This window comes from Tachyglossus aculeatus, chromosome 17 (genome assembly GCF_015852505.1).
Source record: "Tachyglossus aculeatus isolate mTacAcu1 chromosome 17, mTacAcu1.pri, whole genome shotgun sequence".
Lineage (NCBI taxonomy): Eukaryota > Metazoa > Chordata > Mammalia > Monotremata > Tachyglossidae > Tachyglossus > Tachyglossus aculeatus.
In genome coordinates, this window is record NC_052082.1 from 823,252 (window position 1) to 846,307 (window position 23,056).

Below are 23,056 nucleotides of genomic sequence, written 5' to 3' on the forward strand. Positions count from 1 at the left end.
ATAGTGTTCAGCCAGTTCATCCCATCCAGAGGGAGGCCATCTGTCCAGATAGTGGTTGTCAGTGTCCTGCCAGTCTGTCTCCCACCAGTAAGGCTATGGCCCCAGAAGCCACTGAGTCTGATATTTTACCTCAGCACCAGTATCTCTCACTGCAGTCTCTTCTTCTGACCCACACGGGTCAGCCGTTGATTGACTGGTTGCTGCACCTGGCCTGCCCCAACCCTAGCTGTAAGTAGACCCATCTCCTTTCCCACACTGGCAAGAAGCAGAGGTCTGAGGCCATGGCATGTTGGGCAGAATCCCGAGGAGCAGAGAGAACTTCGGCCTCGGTTCACCCCAGCCTCTTTGATCATTCCCCCCAGCCCCAGAAGCCAACCCTATTAAGTGCCCTGCCCTCCCTTGCTTGGACAGCTGCAAGGGAGGAAACTGCTGGCTAGAGAAACAGTCATTCTGTTCCCTAACTCCTCAGTTCCAGGAGACCAGGTTCATTCAGAACATGTAGCTCTGCCTCAGGAGAAATAGAGAGCGCGAGGGCAGTGTGGCTAAATGGAAAGAGTACAGGACTAGGGGCCAGATCAGGATTCTAGCCTGCCTTGTGAGCTCACTGGGGCTCAGTGTCGTCATCTGTAGAATGGGGAAACTCAGGCTCCCCATCCCTGTCAGCCCGAGGCCAGTGTGGGACAGGCCTGGGTCCGATGTCGCTACCCCGGATCGACCCCATCGCTGGCCGAGGCAATGGGCAGAGGTGATGCCCCCACCCGGAGCATCAGCTCCTAGCTCCCCCAGTAAGAACACTAGGCCAAGCCCTCCCCGGAAGCCCCAGCCCCTTCTGGGCATGCCCAAGTACCACTGGCAGCCGCCTGCCTACCTGCCCCACCAAGCTGCCTCTCAGCCTGAGGGACACCCAAGGGAATGAGCACCTCGCAGGGGTCGGGAGTGGAGCTGCTTGAGTGCCTGAAAAGAAGAAAGGTTTGGTGTCATCGATTCATTGCCTCAGGAGCCCTCCGAAAGTCAAGACCTGAACCAAAGCCTCCTCTGGCCCTCTCCGCCCACCTATGGCCTGAGCCACCTCACCGAGGCCCTGGTCTTCTCGGCAGTCCAGGCTGTCCCGGGGATTGTCTCGGGAGCCATGCCCACCCAGGCCAGAGAGAGAGCGAATCGCCAGGGCCAGGGCCAGCTTATACCCAACCTTCACAACTTCATCAAGGAGGATGCCATTGCTGGCCGGAGGGGAAGTCTTCAACCCTCAGGGGGGATCCGGCCATGGCCGCAAATAAACCATTCAGATGAGATTCTCAACTTCTTTATTACAATTTTACATCTGAAAATGTGTTTAGATATTGGTAAATACCGAGAACCTGGGCCTCCTGTCCAAAATGGACCGTGGAGTTGGTAGGCTGGTTCTTTCTCCTCCATCCCCCCAACCCCCATGCCCCACAACTGCTTCCCGAAGAAATGGGTGCCAGCTGCAATCCCCTACTCCTTGTTGGAGGGTAGGTGGGCACTGTCAACTCCCTATTGTCCCATCCCATTTACCAGCAGAACTGATTCTACAATGATTAAAAACCAAGTGGGAAATGTAAACATAATGCCACAGGCACCTGAGTGGTCCCTGCCATGAGGACCCCTCCCCAAAGGCTGTCAGAGTGACTAAGAAAGGGTTTTTTCAGGGTTACAGGTTTCTCTGTCCTCCCTCTAACAGAGAACTAACTCTGTGAGCAAGTCTATCCTGACATAACCCAGGGGACGGCGCATGGCCCATTAGTCTTGCAGCCGAAAATCATCCTCTGCAACTTTCCAGAATTGGCAGCTGGTCCCCTTAGGGCCATGTCCACCACATGAAATCCCTGGTCCACAACCCCCAGAACCAGACTGGCAGCCCTGATCACAGCCTTCTTACAGAGTGTGCACACAGGCATGCATTCATGCGCGCGCATGCACACACATACACACTCACTCTCTCTCTCTCTCTGCAAATTGACTGTTAGCCTGGTCACTGCTCAGCTGACAACAAAGAAGAACCCACTTTCAAAGTCTAAGGATCAACCTAGCCTGATTTGGTCACTAACAGTGGAGGTCCAGGAACTTCCGGGTGGCTCCGATTCACACGAGGATTGCGGAGACCAATTCCCTGGCAAGTGTCCCACATTTCCTTTCCCCCTCTGTTCATATATCTCGATTCTGTTAACTCGTCTCAATGGGCTCATCATTGGCCTATACTGGGCCTACTGCAGCCGCCTGCCTAACTAAGGCTGAGAATGGAAGTAGCAACATTAGGATAACTATAACTCTCCTAGTAAAACGATTTGGATCTTTTTATAAAGCAAAAGCTCTGCTTAAACCAGAGGGACTGACCTCCTGGGTCTGAGACTTCCCCTCCACGATGGAGGCCGAAGGCTTGGGCTGTTTGCAGGGGGTGGGGGGCACACCAGCCATTTGGCAGGAACCTGTCAGATAAATGGGACCTGGATGGGAATGGGAAAAGTCTCATGTTACTGAGCTGGGGTAAAAAGCTCTTCAGTCAGCAATACTGCTAGTATCCAAAGTGCTGTTATCAAAATTTTTTTTTTTTTTACAAAACTACAGGAATTCCAACATTTTCCCTCCTCTGTCCAACAAATATAGAGCTAAAATTGCAAGGGGAACTCTGGACGTGTAAGGTGCTGGGCTCTTGCAGCGTGAAACCAGATGGCTGGTGGCCGCCGGCTCCCTCTCCGGGGCAGCTTGAGGCCCGCCGGTGCCCCCTGGCATCCCACCTCCGGGAAAGGGCTAGTTCCGGACTCGGGGCATGTTTGGGGCAGGCATGCCCTCTATGGGGGTGGCCGAAGTGACGCTGGTGAGCTGGCCGGCGTGCATCTTCTCGTTGACACGCAGCTGGCAACCGTCCTGGAGCATGCGCACGGCGATGCGGGCGATGTTCTTGGAGTCGTCCAGGCCGCTGTGGGGCCGACCAGCGTAGCTCATCCCCAGCTTTTCCAGCATGATGGCCAGTTTCGTCTGGCTCCTGGGCACCTGCACCAGACAGCAGAGGTCCCTAGGCACTGGAGTAGTTAAGCGGGAGCATGCAACTGCCTGGACACTTGTGGTGAGAGACCACCGGCTGGCCCACGCATTGGGCTAGCGACTCTACCCATGTGCCAGGTCCACAGAAGGGGACGTGGGCACCCTCCTCCTATGGGACTAGGCGCTCCGGCCACCATCAGGGGAGAAGCCGATGAAGGTTAGGAGGCCTTCCCAGACTGAGCCCCTTCCTTCCTCTCCCCCGCATCCCCCTCTCCATCTCCCCCATCTTACCTCCTTCCCTTCCCCACAGCACCTGTATATATGTATGTACATATTTATTACTCTATTTATTTATTTAACTTGTACATATCTATTCTATTTATTTTATTTTGTTAGTATGTTTGGTTTTGTTCTCTGTCTCCCCCTTATAGACTGTGAGCCCACTGTTGGGTAGGGACTGTCTCTATATGTTGCCAACTTGTACTTCCCAAGCGCTTAGTACAGTGCTCTGCACACAGTAAGCACTCAATAAATACGACTGATTGATTGATTGATTGGTTCGTTGTACTGTAACATGGGGTTCATCTGGAATGGGACTCCCAGGTTACTGGGGGAGCAGGGGGCGGGGAACTCAGAGTCATTCCACTCTGTCCCCTGAAATCAAAAAAGAACTACGTTTCCCTGGTGCACTGACGCAGCACCTTGAAATGAAAGTAAATGGATTATACACCCCACTGCTTTGGGTGAACATTTCATCTTCTTACCCTTACCCTTCCAGGAAAAGCGACAAGATTTGGCCCCAAGGGACATTTACTGTGGGAAGAGCAACCAATCTCCAGTCAGGAGGCACTATGACCAGCCAATCCAAGAATCCCAGCACCTCCCCGTACTTCCTGGCATAAATGCCGCTGACACCCATCAATTTCCCCTTACCTGTGCTCTTCCCTCCACTTTAGGTCCAGGTCACCTAAGGGCTTGGGTACTGGCACCCCACATACACTTCCATAGCGCTTCCATCCATATCTCTTTATACTTCCTCCTACCTCTAACGTATTTTAGTGTCTGTCTCTCCAACAAGGTTGTAAGCTCCCTGGGGACAGGGACTGTGTTTACTAGCGCTAGTGTATTCTTCCAAGTGCGTAATACAGGGCTCTGTACTGAATAAGCACTCAGAAATACAATGCGCTGTTAAGCACGGGGGCAGATACGGGACCGGGCTATTGACACCTGTCTACTTGCTCTGTTTTGCTGTCTGTCTCCCCCTTCTAGACTGTGAGGCCACTGTTGGGTAGGGACTGTCTCTATATGAAGCCGAATTGTACTTTCCAAGCGCTTAGTACAGTGCTCTGCACACAGTAAGCGCTCAATAAATACGACAATGAATGAATGCTGTTCCTGTGGAAAGGAAGGCAAGCAGCACAGGGAGCAACGGCCCATTCCGAGCCCAGGCTCCAGGCCAGGGGAAGGATGGATCATCATTCTGCATCAGCTGGTCATCTCCAAGTTTTACACCGTGAGCAGAAAGAGTCAACTGTGCGGCGAGGGGTTCAGAAAGGGGCCGTTCCATTGGGTCAACCAGTTTACAACTCCATTTTCCACGTCTCAATTTTAGCTTTACTTTAAGGGCACCAAAGCTTGCTTGCTCTTAAGACTGAAATCAATAGTTAGTCAAAACCGTCAAGGGGTCTTCATACCTTGTAGAAGTTTCCATAAGATTTTCGGATGTTGATCCACTTCTTAGCGAAAGCAGGATACTTGAGACTGCTGATCCGACACTGAATCGTCAGGAATTTACTCATATCCCATGAACTTAGCAGGCAGAGAATGGCACAAAAAAGAGGTCAAGGTAAGCCTTGCCGCCCCACACACTTTTCACAATTCACCCAGTCCCTCAAAACTCTGGGGTCCATAAAACAGGCATTGGAACACCACCCTGGCTCAGCTCCCCTTTCGGTCCTCCCCTCTGTTCCCTTCCTGTCCCATCGCCTGCCCCCTGGCTCGGAACATGGACCCCTAGAGAATTCCCACAAAAGGGTGGAGAGTAGGGAGTTCCGATCTACAGCCAGATTCCAGATGCCGCTTCCTGCACTGCTTTTGACTGAGCCCCGGCACCCTGTGCTTAAGACATACCACCGACTGAGTCATAGCTGTTGTTTACATGTGTTTTTAATAAGCAACTCTGTTGCACTTTTCTTTTCTGGCGGGTTTTAAAATGAAGTTCCTTTAACATGGGGTAAGAGCATTGGGTAAACTGCTAGAAAAATGAAAAGTGAAAATTTCACTATGGAAAAAGGTGGCAGAGTTGGAAAGCGGCTTTAGCTTTTATTTCTAAGAGTCCTCCCACTTCTGCTCTTCTGGAACAGTGAACAGCTACTACAGAGCACAGTTCGATCCCCAGCTCTAACTGAACAGGGATCTCCCCGTCTAGTGCAAAAGTGAGGCAAGAGCATTTCCCCAAAGGCCTGGTCTGAATCTGCAAGGGGCCTGAGGCAGCGGGTGAGAGTCACAGCCCTACAGCCCACAGCATTCCGGATATTCGGACTAACCAGAAGCAACATGGCGTAGTGGATAGAGCATGGGCCCTGGGAGTCAGGTCATGGGTTCTAATCCCTGCTCCACCACTTGCCCCCTGTGTGATCTTGGGCAAGTCACTTCACTTCTCTGGGCCTCAGTTATCTCATCTGTAAAATGGGGATTGAGACTATGAGCCCCACACAGGACAGGGACTGTGTCCAACCCAATCTGCTTGTATCCACTTGAGCGCTTAGTATAGTACCTGGCACATTGTCAGTGCTTAACAAATACCATTATCATTATTATTATTAATAAACTGGGTAAATAAACTTATCTGTTTCCAACAGAGAGAGGTGTTTGGAGCGGTAAACCGGGGAATCGGCCCGTCCAGGATCAGGGTGGCCTGTGAGCCTCCCCAGGGCCAGGAAGCCCGGTCGGAGCCCAAGCTGCTACCCTCCGGACTCGGCCCTCCCCCCAGCTCCTGTGCCCCCACAGTTGGAAGGACCATCCCGCTTGCTTCGTCAGCACCCAACAGAGCGAGGCTGGGGGCTGCTGGGGCCACCACCCACCATGCCGTACTGTGAGCACGCCCTCCAGACCCACATGCCGCCCTCCCAGGACTCGGCTCAGGCCAGGCCAGGACACCCTCCCTCCCCTGTTGAGGGAGGTCACACGATTTCCCCTCTAGTGGAATGCAAAGTCAGGATCAAGTTCTGTTCCAGTTTTCATATTTTCTTTAAATAATGGTATTTTTTTAATGGTATTTAAGCGCTTACTATGGGCCAGGCACCGTACTAAGCACTGGGATAGAGACGAGCTGATCAGGTTGAGTACAGTCCATGTCCCATGTGGGGTTCACGGTCTTTTTAGACTGTGAGCCCACTGTTGGGTAGGGACTGTCTCTATATGTTGCCGACTTGTACTTCCCAAGTGCTTAGTACAGTGCTCTGCACACAGTAAGGCGCTCAATAAATACGACTGATTGATTGATTATCCCCATTTTACAGATGTGGGAACCGAGGCCCAGAGAAGTTGTGGCTTGCCCAAGATCCCACAGCAGATGAAAGGCAGAGTCAGGATTAGAGCCCAGGTCCTCTGAACCCTTCCCACGCCCCAGGCCTGTGTTCTTTCTACTAATGATAATAATTATGGTACTTGTTAAGTGTTTACTGTGTGTCAAGCATAGTTCTAATCTCTGGGGTAGATAATAATAATAATAATAATAATAATAATAATAATAATAATAAGCATTTGTTAAGCGCTTACTATGTGCAAAGCACTGTTCTAAGCGCTGGATACAAGTTAATCAAGTTGGACACAGTCCCTGCCTGTCCCACAAGGGGCTCACACTCTTAATCCCCATTTTACAGATGAGAGAACTGAGGCCTGAGAAGGTGAATGACTTGCCCAAGGTCAGGCGTGGCAGAGCTGGGATTAGAACCCAGGACCTTCTCTTGCGGGGTTGAAATCACAGTCAAGGGCGTTGGGAGAGGCAACAGTTTCCCCTTTGGTTGTACGGGCTAACGGGCTGGACGTGGGCTTGGCTCATCTCTAGAGAGGTGGGCTGGAAGCGCTCTCCCCAACTCTTCTTCCTTTTAGCTTTTGGACGGTGAGCCCACTGTTGGGTAGGGACTGTCTCCATATGTTGCCAACTTGTACTTCCCAAGCGCTTAGCACAGTGCTCTGCACACAGTAAGCGCTCAATAAATACGATTGATTGATTGATTGATTGATTGATTGAGCTCCACCGCAGGAGTTCAGCAGCGAGTGGCACGAAGCTAATGGAGAAACACTGCCCCCTGCTGGGGCCCCAGGAGCGCATGGCCAAAGGAAAATGTAAATCTTCATTTTCAATATGGGTTCTCATTCAAGTGATTAACAATGGCACGGTAGGGCAGATATTGCACGATTACATATTGTAAAATGGGGGTTAAATCCTACTCTCTCCTCCTCAAACTGTGAGCCCCATGTGGGACAAGGGCTGTGCCCAACCTGATCAACCTGTATCTACACCAGCACTTGGAATAGGGTTTGACGCATAGTAAGGGCTCAAGAAATACCATAAAACAAACAGTGCCTGTCCTAGAACTCACTCAATCAATGGTATTTATTGAGTGCTTCCTGCAGGCCGAGCACTGCACTAAGCACTTCAGGGAGAACGGTGCGGTAGAGTTGACAGACAAGTTTCGGGCCCGAGGAGCTCAATCTAGAAGGGGAGACAAACATTAAAATGAATCACTGATCGGGGAATGAGAAAGTATAACGAGGGAGGGAGAGCAGGCATTGAATCCCTACTTTATAAATGAGGAGACTGAGGCCCAGAGAGGCTAAATGATTTGGCCAAGACCCCCCAGCAGGCCAAGGGCAGAGCTGGGACTAGAATCCGGGCCTCCTGACACCCAGTCCTGGGCTCTTTCCATCAACCCACACTGCCTCGTTAACCGGGACCTAAAAACAGTTGGGCTACTTCTTGAACAAAACCTCCATCTGCAGAAAAGTGAAAGATTCTGGGTGAATTATCCATCGGGTCACGTCGAATCATCCAGACAACACACATACGGAGGCAGAGCTAAATTTCATAAGACATTTAGGGAAAAGAGATCACCACGATGATTATTCTTTCAAAGACATACCCATCAGTCAGTATGGAATATTTATACTTTGTCCCCAGCTCCTTTTGTCTCATCCATTCAACTACTTTTTGAAGCACCTGAGGAAACGTATCCGCTCTGTCCACCAGATCCTGAGAATTCAAGAGAGGAAAATCTTAGGATGGCTTGCTGGTTTGGGTTCTGTGAAATGGGTGGTGAGAATGTGGGCTGCACAAGTCCACGTGACCATAAGCCCTGACACCTGGGCTTTCCCTACATGACTGGGATCCCTTCCCTCTCAATGGCCGGCTGGTTGGCCAGCTGGCCAAAAGACTTTCTGTCCATTGGTGTCTGCCCCATGTCCTTTCCTTCAGGTATCTGCATTGTCTCCGACTGGCAGATCTGCTCCATCACCCCATCTTGTTCAGCCTCCTGGCTTGTAGCCCTAGTCTGTCTTCCTGGCCCAGGCAGATCTGACCTCTGGGTGCTGCTTTGCTTTTCCCCAAACACCTCTCCCTGGCCTCATCCACCAATCCACTCATTCTGGGGTTTCTGATTCTCTTGCCCAGTTGCCAAAATAGCTGGTACAGTTTGGCTTTTATTTTTGGTGTACATGCACAACAGGTATTTCTTTGGAATGTTTCTCTCTCTTCCTGCCTTTGCAGATGATACCGATGGCTAAACGGAGGCTCAACCCTTAGAGGTAATCGCCGGCCGGCAACCCAGCAGTGTTTAAGGCATGATGCTTAATTTGGGCTGTAAGTCACCAAGCTCAAAGTGAAACTAAACTATGTCCTGATCTTGGTTGGGTGGTGAGGCTCTAGAGCAGGAAATATATGTTTCCACCAGAGCCCAGAAATAACTGACACCAATTCAGCTCCTTACACAATCTAAAGAAAAAAACCCCTTCCACATACGTCTGCTGTGTGACCTTGGGCCAGTCACTTAACTTCTCTGAGCCTCAGTTACCTCATCTGTAAAATGGGGATGAGGACTGTGAGCCCCATGTGGGACAACCTGATCACCTTGTATCCGCCCAGCGCTTAGAACAGTGCTTTGCACATAGTAAGCGCTTAACAAATGTCATCATTATTATTATTATTTACATACACCCCTTCCTATTTTGAAATGACCAAGTCTTCCACAATCCACATCAAATCTGTTTATTACAGGAAATGTATTGGCCATTCACCTCCTAAGTGTGTCTACTTTGTTTAAAACCAACTGAAGTGAATTAGGATAGATTCCTAATTGGATGTATTTCTTTTTGAGCATTTTCTTGACAAAACAGACTGAAAAATAAATTCAGGAGACAGAAACAGGGTTCCAATCATTCCCTCCTGAAAAAATACTGGGAGAACTGGGATGATCCTGGTGGCTGCTAGATCTCTGGATGTGGTCCCACGTCCCGGGCCCACATTCTCGGGCAGAGGATAAAAAGGACTGGTGCTCCAAAGGCCACTGCAGAAAAGAAAAACTCAAGAACTGGATTTAAATCCAGAGACCCAGGCCTCTCAGGGTAAACCCTGGACCGCTAAGAATGGTTGCAAACTACTTATTTTTTCATGTTAATGTCTGTCTTCCCCTCTTGGCTGAAAACTCGCTATGGGCAGGGACCGTGTCTACTCATTATGTTGTATTGTACTCTTGTAAGCACTTAGTCCAGTGCTCTGCACATAGTAAGTGCTCAGTAAATATGACTGATTGATTGATGCTGGGATTCCTGGGGGTGACTAAAGAGGGTCCCATCTCTGAAGTTGGGGAGGTGGAAAGGAGGTGTTCCCCAAAGGGTAGGGGTGCAGAACACAGCCACCCTCCTCCTTCTGCCTCCACCAAGGGGAAGTAGAAGGTCGTGGACCCACCTCCCAGGGCCAGGCTGCTAGCAGGGAAGAGGAAGGGCAGGAGGAGGAGGAGGAGGAGGGAGAGGAGGGGGTAAGGACTGGAGGAGGAGGAGGAGAAGCAACACAGCAGGACTAGAGTCGGCTGGGATGGGAAAGGCCTATCACAAGTGAGTTCGTGTGTTGAGCGCCGCTTCCCTTTCCTCCCCCAGGAGGCAAAAGCAACCAAGCAGGGTCTTGGATGAATCATTACCTGAGTGATTCCTGTGAGATTGATGCAAAAGTCTGAAAGCTGGGTGTTAATTTCTGGCCTCACATACTGCTGAAACGTATCCTCCTACAGGGAGAGAGAAAATACAGCCACTTGACAACGCGATGAGGCATGGCAGGAATTTGGGCCCACCCTATGGCTCGAAGGGCTTCACACTAGCTTCGAATAGCCCAATGTGTTCCATTATTCAGTTTTCTAAGATGGTAATTGTGTCCAGTACCCTGTCGGCATCTGGCTAGGGACAAAACACCGACGGGCCTTTAAAAAGAACAAATGCAAGAATTTACTCAATGGATTAATATTTTTCTACAGTGACTCACTTAAAGTTTCCCTCCTTATTGAGCTTTATATCTAAACTGTTTAAGCAACTGAATCAATAAAGCGGCAGTTGGTCGTCATCAGGGAGAAACAATTATGTTCAGAAAGATTAACTGAGGATAGCTGGAGCCTTTCCACAGATGACCCAGTTGCACAGAGAACAAATCTGTCACAAAAAAGTTCACAATGTGCATTTCCAAAGAATGCTGCTCAGCAGAGACCTCCCTGAAAAGGCATCCCCAGAACAGCGAGGGCTAGCGAGCTCGGGCTCTGGGCCAACATGTGGTGGGGCTGACACTGTGGCTGGCTGTGTCTCTTGCCTCTCTGAGGTGGTGGGGGCACGGGGGCCGGCTGATTGGGATGTGAGATGTGAGATGTAGGGTCCACAGACTGAAGCAACACTTGGCTGAAGAGGGGATAGCACACGTGCAAGACCCCATTACTAGAACGTCGACTCACCTCAGGCTGGACTCCTGCCATCAGACAAACTATGCTATGCTAAGTATTCGGGCAATGAGGCGGTCGGTCCATAAAACCATAGAGTGACCTTTCCTGGAGCCCCCACTGGAGGAATGGCAATATGCCTGAGAAGTCTTCATTCCCACCCAGTTTCCCTTGGCCAGGTCTGGTCCAAGGGCCATTTGCAAGGCTACCCGGATTAGGGGACCGACTGCAGATGGCTCTGATCCCCACCTCTCCAGGGGAACCAAACCAAGGTCCCAGGTGCATAGAGCCTGATTCTCCAACGTGCCCTCTCAGAGCTGCTGGAATCGGCAGGCGGTCACGGGCAGGGGGCAAGACACATCTGGGGGCCATTGGGTCCTCTGCCTTTGGCCAGACAAGATCCATCGGACCGCCCTCGGCTCCTAAAGATTGCACCCTGTTGCCAGTGAGCCAGAGAGAAGCATTCCACTACTGGAGAAACAATACCTCCTTGCATGAACGCTAGAGAAAAGGCACTGTGGAGACGAGCACGTGGAAGACCCGGTGCCATTTCACTTACAATTTCTAAGGTGTGCGTATTTAAGAGGACAATAGGAAATTCGATGATTTCGTGGATGAACTCCGGGGGGTTGCCCTCTTCACACGTGGCCTCGAAGTCAATGACACAGATGTAGTCATAGTAATCGGCAGTGGGACCGTCCTCCTTCTGCATCAGCTTCTGCTTCTTGTAGTAGTTTTTTAGTCTCTTTTTCAGCACATCTTTTACCCCTCTAAAGAAAAATGGGAAAAGAAGATTGCCCTTCATTCACAGACATGGCTAATCACCACCATCTGAACTAAACGTGCTGCTAGTCAGCCCAAGCTCTGGCTACCTGTCTGGCTACCCTGAGAAAATGTCACCTCTAGACACCGAGAGAGAGGCAATGTGTTCTCCAAGAGAGCTAGTGAGGTCTGTCAATGTAATCAGCAGGGCAAAGCATGGGCTTACTCTGGCCTGCAGACCGTGCCGGCGGGAATTGCAGAGGAGAAGATATAGCTCAATACTGATATAGGAAGGGAGAGTCGAGAAATCCTCTAAAGGAAAAAGTAGATGTCTTTGTTTACATTTTTCAAATTGCTTGTAGATGATAATATACAAACAATATTTTTTCTAGTATTGACTCCTATTCAAATCCAAAGCCTCTTTAACCTCAGCCTGAACCACCAAATATAGAATTGCTTATTTACCTTCATCACTACATGCCTTTCTCACAGATCAAAAAAGATAAGAAGAGTTCTGATGTGTTTGTGGATGCCAGAGATAATAATAATGTTGATATTTGTTAAGCACTTACTAGGTGCCTTGCAATGTTCTAAGCGCTGGGGCAGATACATGGTCATCGGATTGTCCCACGTGGGGCTCACAGTCTTCATCCCCATTTTACAGATGAGGTAACAGGCACGGAGAAGTTAAGTGACTTGCCCAAGGTCACTCAGCTGACAAGTGGAGGAGTTGGGATTAGAACCCATTACTTCTGACTCCCAAGCCTGCGCTCTTTCCACTGAGCCACGCTGCTTCTTACGGAGATGATACAAGGAATCATGAACCTCTGGAAAAGGAAGATTCAGAGGTGAAGGAAGATTCAGAGGTGATTTCTGTACAGTTACAAAATCAGGCTAAATTGGCCGATCCACACAGCTCTGTTGAATTCATGGCTGCCTTGAAATGTTTTAAGATAGGAATTACAGGTCAGAGAGCTAGTCCTTCTTTAGAAGGCATATGGGCTCTGTGTCCAGGCCCTTAGCCAATTGCTAAGTCCTCTGGCGATCAAGAATTAGGTAGCAGTAATGAGAGTTACTGGGCTCCCACTGGATGCAATGCACTGTGCTAAATGTTTATCTTTACACGAGGAATTAAAAATTGCAGTAGCTCTGGGAAAAGTATCAGTACAACACAGTATTTGGCAACCAACTACTAGCAGCATGAATATAGCTAAATAACACGGTTTGCAGGGGCAAATGCGAAAGACTGCCCAAATAGTCTTTCCTTTTTGTTTTCCTTCTCTCTTCACTCAAAAATACCGGGACAGGCACTCTGGCAGCCTGTAACTCCTAGCTGGCTAACTGCCGAAAAAAGCGTACCTGGTTTCAAGCTTAAATTCGGAAAGTTTGGCTCGCAGTTCTTCTTTGCTCATTCGATTAATGTGCCCGTTGGTAACAGCGATCTCTTTGTAAACTGGGTCACTGAAGTCACTCGCACTGGGGCTAACGGGCTCCTTCCCATTTGTTTCTTGGTCATCAAACTGGCAGCACTGTTTGCCCTGAGGATGAAAACATCGCAACAGTTGTAGATCTACAAGCCTGGATTGTGGGGGGAAGTCAATGTTTGAACCACAAATGATGGTGGAACCTGAACTTGTTTAAGATGGATTGGTGCCACCTGCCTCTAGACCCTACAGCGTCAGAGCCAGAGGGGCTGCCGGAGCAAATTGGCCACCTGGGTCCTTGGTCTGCTGGAGGGGCGGGGAGGACCAGGCACCCAAGGCCGGTGGCCAGCGGCACCGGGCCCGGTGTGATCTTGCTGGCACCAAGATGTATTTCTTTGCATTTAATTAAAATTTTTTCTGGGTCAGGTTTCAGCCCACATCCTCTTTTGGACCGGGACAACAGCAGGCTACCATTCTCCCTAAACAGAATCCCTTTCACTCTCCCTGAGCCTAAGGTCTCTCCTTTTTTCTAAATGGTATTTGTTAAGCACTTCCTACTTGCCAGGCACTGTTCTAAGTGCTGGGGTAGATACAAGATAATCAGTTTGGACACAGTCCCCACATGGGGCTCACAGTCTTAATCTCCATTGTACAGATGAGGTAACTGAGGCACAGAGAAGTTAAGAGAGATGCCTAATGTGACACAGCAGACAAGTGGCAGAGCTGGGATTAGAATCCAGGTCCTTCTGACTCCCAAGCCCCTGCTCTATCCACTAGGCCATGCTGAGGCACAGAGAAGTTAAGAGAGATGCCTAATGTGACACAGCAGACAAGTGGCAGAGCCGGGATTAGAATCCAGGTCCTTCTGACTTCCAAGCCCCTGCTCTATCCACTAGGCCATCCTTCTCCCCTAGGCTAGAAAGCCCCAGGTGGTTTATTTTTCCCTTTCTCACAAGATCATCGCAGTAATAACTGTGGTATTGAGCGCTTATTCTGTGCCAAGCACTGGGGTCAATACAATGCAATCAGATGGGCCACAGTCCCACAAAGGGCTCAGGGACTAAGGAGGAGGGAGAATAGGTATTCAGTCCCCATGGAACAGAAGAGGAAACTACAGTCCAGAGAAGTTAAGTGACTTGCCCAAGGTCACACAGCAGTATCGGAACTCAGGTCTCCTGAATCTCAGCCCCCTGTTGCTTCCCACTCTTCTTCCGATATCCTTATTCTTTTTGGTGTGTGGTACCCCAAACTGGCCCAAGGCTGTGATCAGTTCATAGTACCGTGAAAGGGTGACTTTCCCCTGAAGGAGATTTGATATGACTGAGCGCCTACTGAGCGTTGGGCATTGTATTAGACACTTGGGAGAATACAACCGCAGCAAGACTCACAGTCCCCACGAGCTTGACCAATGGCCCCAGCCCCTCCCTGCAGAGGATGTCTCCAGCTTGCTGGGTAGGACTGCGGGATGTTCCCTCGGCTTGTTTCTACAGTAGTGGCGAGGGTCTGCACTGAGCCATGCGCACTCTCGCCCGTCTCCCTGTGACTGAGTGGGAAGCATGCATTTCAGGCTGGCTGACTGAAGTTTAGGGGTGATGGCTGTGACCACGGGACAGAACAGCTCTGTGCGGCAATGGACACTACTGGGCCCTTGTCTGCTTTTGATGCTCTGGACAACTGTGGTGCCTATTTCTTTTGCTGAATGTACCCCCAACATGCCTTTCCCCATGTGTCTCATTCCCAACCCCATTCCCCGGGATTGTGAGCTCCCTATGTACCAGGAATCCCGTCTGAATAATTTATGTGTTATTTGTTAGGAGCTTACTAAGTGCCATGCACTGTACTAAGTACCGGGGCAGAAACAAGATAATCAAGTTGTCTACACAGTCTGCTTTGTGCTTTTCCGAGCACTTATTCCAGGGCCTTGCTCTATATAAGCGCTTCCACATCACAAATAATACATAATAATAATAATAATAATAATAATAATGTTGGTATTTGTTAAGCGCTTACTGTGTGCAAAGCACTGTTCTAAGCACTGGGGTAGATACAAGGTAATCAGGTTGTCCCACGTGGGGCTCACAGTCTTCATCCCCATTTTACAGATGAGGGAACTGAGGCCCAGAGAAGTTAAGTGACTTGCCCAAAGTCACACAGCTGACAAGTGGCGGAGCCGGGATTTGAACCCATTACCTCTGACTCCAAAGCCCAGGCTCTTTCCACAGAGCCATGCTGCTTCCCCTATACATATCCATATCCAGGGCAGTCTCACTGGACCAATGTGGGTACTTTTTGGAACTGGAGAAAACTCTCATTCTTACAGGTTTACCTGTTCACTCTGGCTAAGTCAGCAGTGCCCACTGTAAAATGGAGGCAAGGGATGCCTCTGGCTTAAAAACTTTTTTTTTATCTGGTGACGCCGACAGAGTCTGCAAAAAGTACTTTTGTTGTCACAGTGCCTGGAGAGGCATAGGGATTGCCAGGGAAAGGTTCAAGGCGGGACTGCTAAGGCAACGCAGCCAAAATAAGCCTTAACCCTTCCCCTTGCCGGGCAGCGAAGGATGTTTCTCCCGCGCCCGGGGGGCCCGGCCTGGCTCCCCTTGCTCTCTGCTCATCCTCATCCTCCTCCGGCTGGCGGTGGATGACCCTCGTGATCCGGGGGCTTGGGCCAGGCATCCCGCCAGCCCCGCCTCTGCACCCCCCTACCCTGTGCAACCTGTCACTGGGGCTGCGGTCGGGCCCAGTCCCCCGCTGGACTGGACTGGACACCCTCACCCCCCGGGCAGGCCCACCGGACCCCGTCTTGACAGCTGACCCTGACCATCAGCCCGACTGGGGTGGCGCGGGGGGGATTTGTGTGTGTATGTTTGTGTGTGTCCGGGGGTGGGGGAGAGTCCGCCTGACAGTCATTCATTCATTCAATCGTATTTATTGAGCGCTTACTCTGTGTAGAATCAATCAATCGCATTTATTGAGCGTTTACTGTGTGCACAGCACTGTACTAAGCGCTTGGGAAGTACAAAATGGCAACATATAGAGACAGTCCCTACCCAACAGTGGGCTCACAGTCTAAAAGGGGGAGACAGAGAACAAAACCAAACATACTAACAAAATAAAATAGAATAGATATGTACAAGTAAAATAGAGTAATAAATATGTACAAACATATATACATATATACAGATGCTGTGGGGAAGGGAAGGAGGTAAGATGGGGGGGATGGAGAGGGGGATGAGGGGGAGAGGAAGGAAGGGGCTCAGTCTGGGAGGCCTCCTGGAGGAGGTGAGCTCTCAGTAGGGCCTTGAAGAGAGGAAGAGAGCTAGCTTGGCGGATGGGCAGAGGGATTGGGGGCATTCCAGGTAGAACACAGTACTACGAGCTTGGGAAGTACAATTCAGAAATAGAGAGAGAGACAATCCCTGCCCACACCGGGCTGACAGTCTAGAAGTGGGGAAACAGACATCAAAACAAGTACACAGGCATCAATATCAATAAGTCGAATTATAGATATATACACGTCAAGTAAACAGGCATCAGTATACCTCGAATGATAGATATGTACATATATATACATATACACACACACAAGTGTTGTGGGGCGGGTGGGAGGGAGGTTGAGCAAAGGGAGCGAGTCGGGGCGCTGGGGAGGGGGAGCAGAGGAAAAGGGGGGCTTAGTCTGGGAAGGCCTCCTGGAGGAGGTGCGCCTTCAGTAGGGCTTTGAAGGCGGGGGGAGTGTGGTAGTGGTAGTACAGTGCTCTGCACACAGTAAGCGCTCAATAAATACGATTGATTGATTGATAGTGGTAGAGAAGCAGTGTGGCTCAGGGGAAAAAGCGCGGGCTTGGGAGTCGGAGGTAGTGGGTTCAAATCCCGGCTCCGCCGCTTGTCAGCTGTGTGACTTTGGGCAAGTCACTTCACTTCTCCGGGCCTCAGTGACCTCATCTGTAAAATGGGGATGAAGACTGCGAGCCCCACGGGGGCCAGCCTGATCACCCTGTACCCTCCCCAGCGCTTAGAACAGTGCTTTGCACTGTTTCCCTTCAAGGCCCTACTGAGAGCTCACCTCCTCCAGGAGGCCTTCCCAGACTGAGCCCCTTCCTTCCTCTCCCCCTCGTCCCCCTCTCCATCCCCCCATCTTACCTCCTTCCCTTCCCCACAGCACCTGTACATATGAATATGTTTGTACATATTTATTACTCTATTTATTTATTTTACTTATACATATCTATTCTATTTATTTTGTTATTATGTTTGGCTTTGTTCTTTGTCTCCCCCTTTTAGACTGTGAGCCCACTGTTGTGTAGGGACTGTCTCTATATGTTGCCAACTTGGACTTCCCAAGCACTTAGTCCAGTGCTCTGCACACAGTAAGTGCTCAATAAATACGATTGATTAATTGATTTTAGACTGTGAGCCCACTGTTGGGTAGGGCCTGTCTCTAGATGTTGCCAACTTGGACTTTCCAAGTGCTTAGTCCAGTGATGATAATGATTGCATTTGTTAAGTGCTTACTATGTGCAAAGCACTGCTCTAAGCACTGGGGGGATACAAGGTGATCAAGTTGTCCCACATGGGGCTCACAGTCTTAATCCCCATTTTACAGATGAGGTAACTAAGGCTCAGAGAAGTTAAGTGACTTGCCCAAGGTCACACAGCAGACACGTGGCAGAGGCGGAATTCGAACCCATGACCTCCGACTCCAAAGCCCGTGCTTTTTCCACTGAGCCGTGCTCTGCACACAGTAAGCGCTCAATCAATATGATTGATTGATTGATTTTAGACTGTGAGCCCACTGTTGGGTAGGGACTGTCTCTCTACGTTGCCAACTTGGACTTCCCAAGCACTTAGTCCCGTGCTCCGCGCACAGTAAGCGCTCAATAAATACGATTGATTGATTTTAGACTGTGAGCCCACTGTTGGGTAGGGACAGTCTCTAGATGTTGCCAACTTGTACTTCCCAAGCACTTACTACGGTGCTCTGCACACAGTAAGCGCTCAATACGATTGACTGATTGATTGATTTTAGACTGTGAGCCCACTGTTGGGGTAGGGACTGTCTCTCTATGTTGCCAGCTTGGACTTCCCAAGCGCTTAGTCCAGTGCTCTGCACACAGTAAGTGCTCAATCAATACGATTGACTGATTGATTGATTTTAGACTGTGAGCCCACTGTTGGGTAGGGACTGTCTCTAGATGTTGCCACCTTGGACTTCCCAAGCGCTTAGTCCAGTGCTCTGCACACAGTAAGCGCTCAATAAATACGATTGACTGACTGATTTTCGACTGTAAGCCCACTGTTGGGGTAGGGCCTGTCTCTCGATGTTGCCAACTTGGACTTCCCAAGCGCTTAGTCCAGTGCTCTGCACACAGTAAGCGCTCCATCAATACGATTGATTGATTGACTGATTTTAGACTGTGAGCCCACTGTTGGGTAGGGCCTGTCTCTAGATGTTGCCAACTTGGACTTCCCGAGCGCTCAGTCCAGTGCTCTGCACACAGTAAGCGCTCAATAAATACGACTGATTGATTGATTTTGGACTGTGAGCCCACTGTTGGGGTAGGGGCTGTCTCTAGATGTTGCCAACTTGTACTTCCCAAGCGCTTCGTACAGTGCTCTGCACAGAGTAAGCGCTCAATAAATACGATTGATTGATTGATTTTAGACTGTGAGCCCACTGTTGGGTAGGGACTGTCGTACTTCCCAATCTCTTAGTTCAGTACTCTGCACACGGTAAGCGCTCAATAAATACGATTGACTGACCGATTTTAGACTGTGAGCCCACTGTTGGGTAGGGACTGTCTCTACATGTTGCCAACTTGGCCTTCCCAAGCGCTTAGTCCAGTGCTCTGCACACAGTAAGCGCTCAATGAATACGATTGATTGATTGACTGATTTTAGACTGTGAGCCCACTGTTGGGGTAGGGCCTGTCTCTAGATGTTGCCAACTTGGACTTCCCAAGCGCTTAGTCCAGTGCTCTGCACACGGTAAGCGCTCAATAAATACGATTGATTGATTGATTGATTTTAGACTGTGAGCCCACTGTTGGGGTAGGGCCTGTCTCTAGATGTTGCCAACTTGGACTTCCCAAGCGCTCAGTCCAGTGCTCTGCACACAGTGAGCGCTCAATCAATACGATTGATTGATTGATTGTGAGTTTGAGGGCTGTGAGGAGGGAGGCCGCGGGAGGCCCAGTGAGGGGGGCGACGAGGGACGGGCGTCTCACCGCGCGGTCCAGCCTCTCCTCGCAGTCCTGAGGCGACGGCGGTAATGGCGGCGGCCCCCGGGGCTCGCGCCCCTTTTCGTCCCGCGGCTGGTTCTCCTTCTGGTCCGCCATGCCGCCGCTCCGCGCCCCCGCCCCTCCCGCAGGGGCGCGCGCGGAAAGAGCGCGACGTCATGACGTCACGACGTCACGACCTGCCCCCCCCCCCCCCACTCCACGATCCGGCCGCGGCTCGGATCGCGAGTCCCTATTGGCCCGGAAAGGGGGCGCTTGGCTCGCGGATTTCTATTGGTTCCTGGGGGGGAAACTTGCATCGCGAGTTCCGATTGGTTATTGAGGCTATTCGGTTATTCATTCAACCGTATTTATTGAGCGCTTACTACTATCAATCAATCAATCGTATTTATTGAGCGCTTACTGCGTGCAGAGCACTGGACTAAGCGCTTGGGAAGTACAAGTTGGCAACAGATAGAGACGGTCCCTACCAAAACAGTGGGCTCACGGTCTAAAAAGTCACAGTATTAGTGACTTTTAGTCACTATTATTATTAGTTATTAGTGTATTAGTATTACTAATATTGCATAGTAGTAATATGTAATTTATATATATATCATACATTATATATTATATATTATATATATAATATATTATATATAATATACAATATATTATATATTTTATATAATATATAATATATATAATATATTATATATAATATATACAATATATTATATATTACATATAATATATATGATATATAATATACATTATATATAATATATAATTATATATAATTATATGTATTACATTATATATAATATTAATATATTATCTATATTATATATTATATATTATTATACAATATATTAATATTGTATTAATATAATACCATCTTAGTGACAGTCTAAAAAGTCACAGTATTAGTATTAGTAGTACTACTACTACTAATAATGATGGCATTTATTAAGCACTTACTATGTGCAAAGCACTGGGAAGGTTACAAAGTGATCAGGTTGCCCCACAGGGGGCTCACAGTCTTCATCCCCATTTTACAGATGAGGTCACTGAGGCCCAGAGAAGTTAAGTCATCATCATCATCATCAATCGTATTTATTGAGCGCTTACTGTGTGCAGAGCACTGGACTAAGCGCTTGGGAAGTACAAGTTGGCATCATATAGCAACAGTCCCTACCCAACAGTGGGCTCGCAGTCTAAAAGGGGGAGACAGACAACAAAACCAAACATTGGAACCAAAAATGAATCAGTCATTCATTCAATCGTATTTATTGAGCGCTTACTACTACTACTAATAATAATGATGACATTTATTAAGCGCTTACTATCATCATCATCAATCGTATTTATTGAGCGCTTACTGTGTGTAGAGCACTGTACTAAGCCCTTGGGAAGTACAAATTGGCAACATATAGAGACAGTCCCTACCCAACAGTGGGCTCACAGTCTAAAAGGGGGAGACAGACAACAAAACCAAACACACTAACAAAATAAAATAAATAGAATAGATATGTACAAGTAAAATAAATAGAGTAATAAATATGTACAAAAATATATACATATATACAGCTGCTGTGGGGAAGGGAAGGAGGTAGGATGGGGGGATGGAGAGGGGGACGAGGGGAAGAGGAAGGAAGGGGCTCAGTCTGGGAAGGCCTCCTGGAGGAGGTGAGCTCTCAGTAGGGCCTCGAAGGGAGTGATTAGGTTGTCCCACGTGGGGCTCACAGACTTAATCCCCATTTTACAGATGAGGGAACTGAGGCACAGAGAAGTCAAGTAACTTGCCCAAAGTCACACAGCTGACAAGTGGCAGAGCCGGGACTTGAACCCATGACCTCTGACTCCAAAGCCCGGGCTCTTTCCACTAAATCGTATTTATTGAGCGCTTACTGTATGCAGAGCACTGTACTAAGCACTTGGGAAGTACAAATTGGCAACATATAGAGACAGTCCCTACCCAACAGTGGGCTCACAGTCTAAAAGGGGGAGACAGAGAACAAAACCAAACATTGGAACCAAAAATGAATCAGTCATTCATTCAATCATATTTACTGAGCGCTTACTACTACTACTACTAATAATGATGGCATTTATTAAGCGCTTACTATGTGCAAAGCACCTACTACTACTAATAATGATGGCATTTATTAAACGCTTACTATGTGCAAAGCACTGTTCTAAGCACTGGGAAGGTGACAGAGTGATCAGGTTGTCCCACAGGGGGCTCACAGTCTTCATCGCCATTTTACAGATGAGGTCACTGAGGCCCAGAGAAGTTTAAGTGATTTGCCCAAAGTCACACAGCTGACAATTGGTGGAGTCGGGATTTGAACTCATGACCTCTGACTCCAAAGCCTGGGCTCTTTCCACTGAGCCACACTGCTTCTCATGCTGCTTACTGTGTGCAGAGCACTGTATTAAGCGCTTGGGAAGTACAAGTTGGCAACATCTAGAGACGGTCCCTACCCAACAGGGGGCTCACACTCTAGAAGGGAACAAACAAAACATGTTAACAAAATAAAATAGAATAAATATGTACAAGTAAAACATATAGAGTAATACATAAATAGAGTAATATTTTATTATTATTATTATTGATGATGGCATTTATGAAGCGTTTACTATGTGCAATGCATTCATTCATTCATTCAATCGTATTTATTGAGCGCTTACTGTGTGCAGAGCACTGTACTAAGCGCTTGGGAAGTACAAGTTGGCAACATATAAGGACGGTCCCTACCCAACAGTGGGCTCACGGTCTAGAAGGGGGAGACAGAGAACAAAACATATTAACAAAATAAAATAAATAGAATAAATATGTACAAGTAAAATATATAAATAGAGTAATAAATAAATAGAGTAATATTTTATTTTTTATTATTATTAATGATGATGGCATTTATGAAGCGCTGACTATGTGCAATGCATTCATTCATTCATTCATTCAATCGTATTTATTGAGCACTTACTGTGCGCAGAGCACTGTACTAAGCGCTTGGGAAGTACAAGTTGGCAACATATAGAGACGGTCCCTACCCAACAGCGGGATCACAGTCTAGAAGGGGGAGACAGACAACAAAACAAAACATATTAACAAAATAAAATAAATAGAATAAATATGTACAAGTAAAATATATAAATAGAGTAATAAATAACCAGAGTAATATTATATTTTTATTATTATTATTATTAATGATGGCATTTATGAAGCGCTTACTATGTGGAATGCATTCATTCATTCATTCATTCATTCAATCGTATTTATTGAGCGCTTACTGTGTGCAGAGCACTGTACTAAGCGCTTGGGAAGTACAAGTTGGCAACATATAGAGGCGGCCCCTATCCAACAGTGGGCTCACGGTCTAGAAGGGGGAGACAGAGAACAAAACAAAACATATTAACAAAATAAAATAAATAGAATAAATATGTACAAGTAAAATATATAAATAGAGTAATAAATAAATAGAGTAATATTTTATTATTATTATTATTATTAATGATGGCATTTATTAAGTGCTTACTATGTGCAATGCATTCATTCAATTGTATTTATTGAGCACTTACTGTGTGCAGAGCACTGTACTAAGCACTTGAGAAGTATAAGTTGGCAACATCTAGAGACGGTCCCTACCCAACAGCGGGCTCACAGTCTAGAAGG

General features: G+C 48.2%; 1 protein-coding gene across 1 annotated transcript; it reads right to left on the reverse strand.

Moving 5' to 3' along the window:
* Window positions 1–1,290: 1,290 nt before the first annotated feature.
* ERI1 (exoribonuclease 1) lies at window positions 1,291–19,492 on the reverse strand. The gene is made up of 7 exons (XM_038759550.1): window positions 19,387–19,492; window positions 13,101–13,279; window positions 11,539–11,749; window positions 10,200–10,283; window positions 8,151–8,260; window positions 4,698–4,812; window positions 1,291–3,012 (listed from the first exon to the last, which is right to left on the reverse strand). Exons 2-7 carry the CDS (start codon window positions 13,151–13,153, stop codon window positions 2,770–2,772), a joined length of 816 nt encoding a protein of 271 aa, XP_038615478.1. The 5' UTR covers window positions 13,154–13,279; window positions 19,387–19,492; the 3' UTR covers window positions 1,291–2,769.
* Between the last annotated feature and the right edge of the window lie 3,564 nt (window positions 19,493–23,056).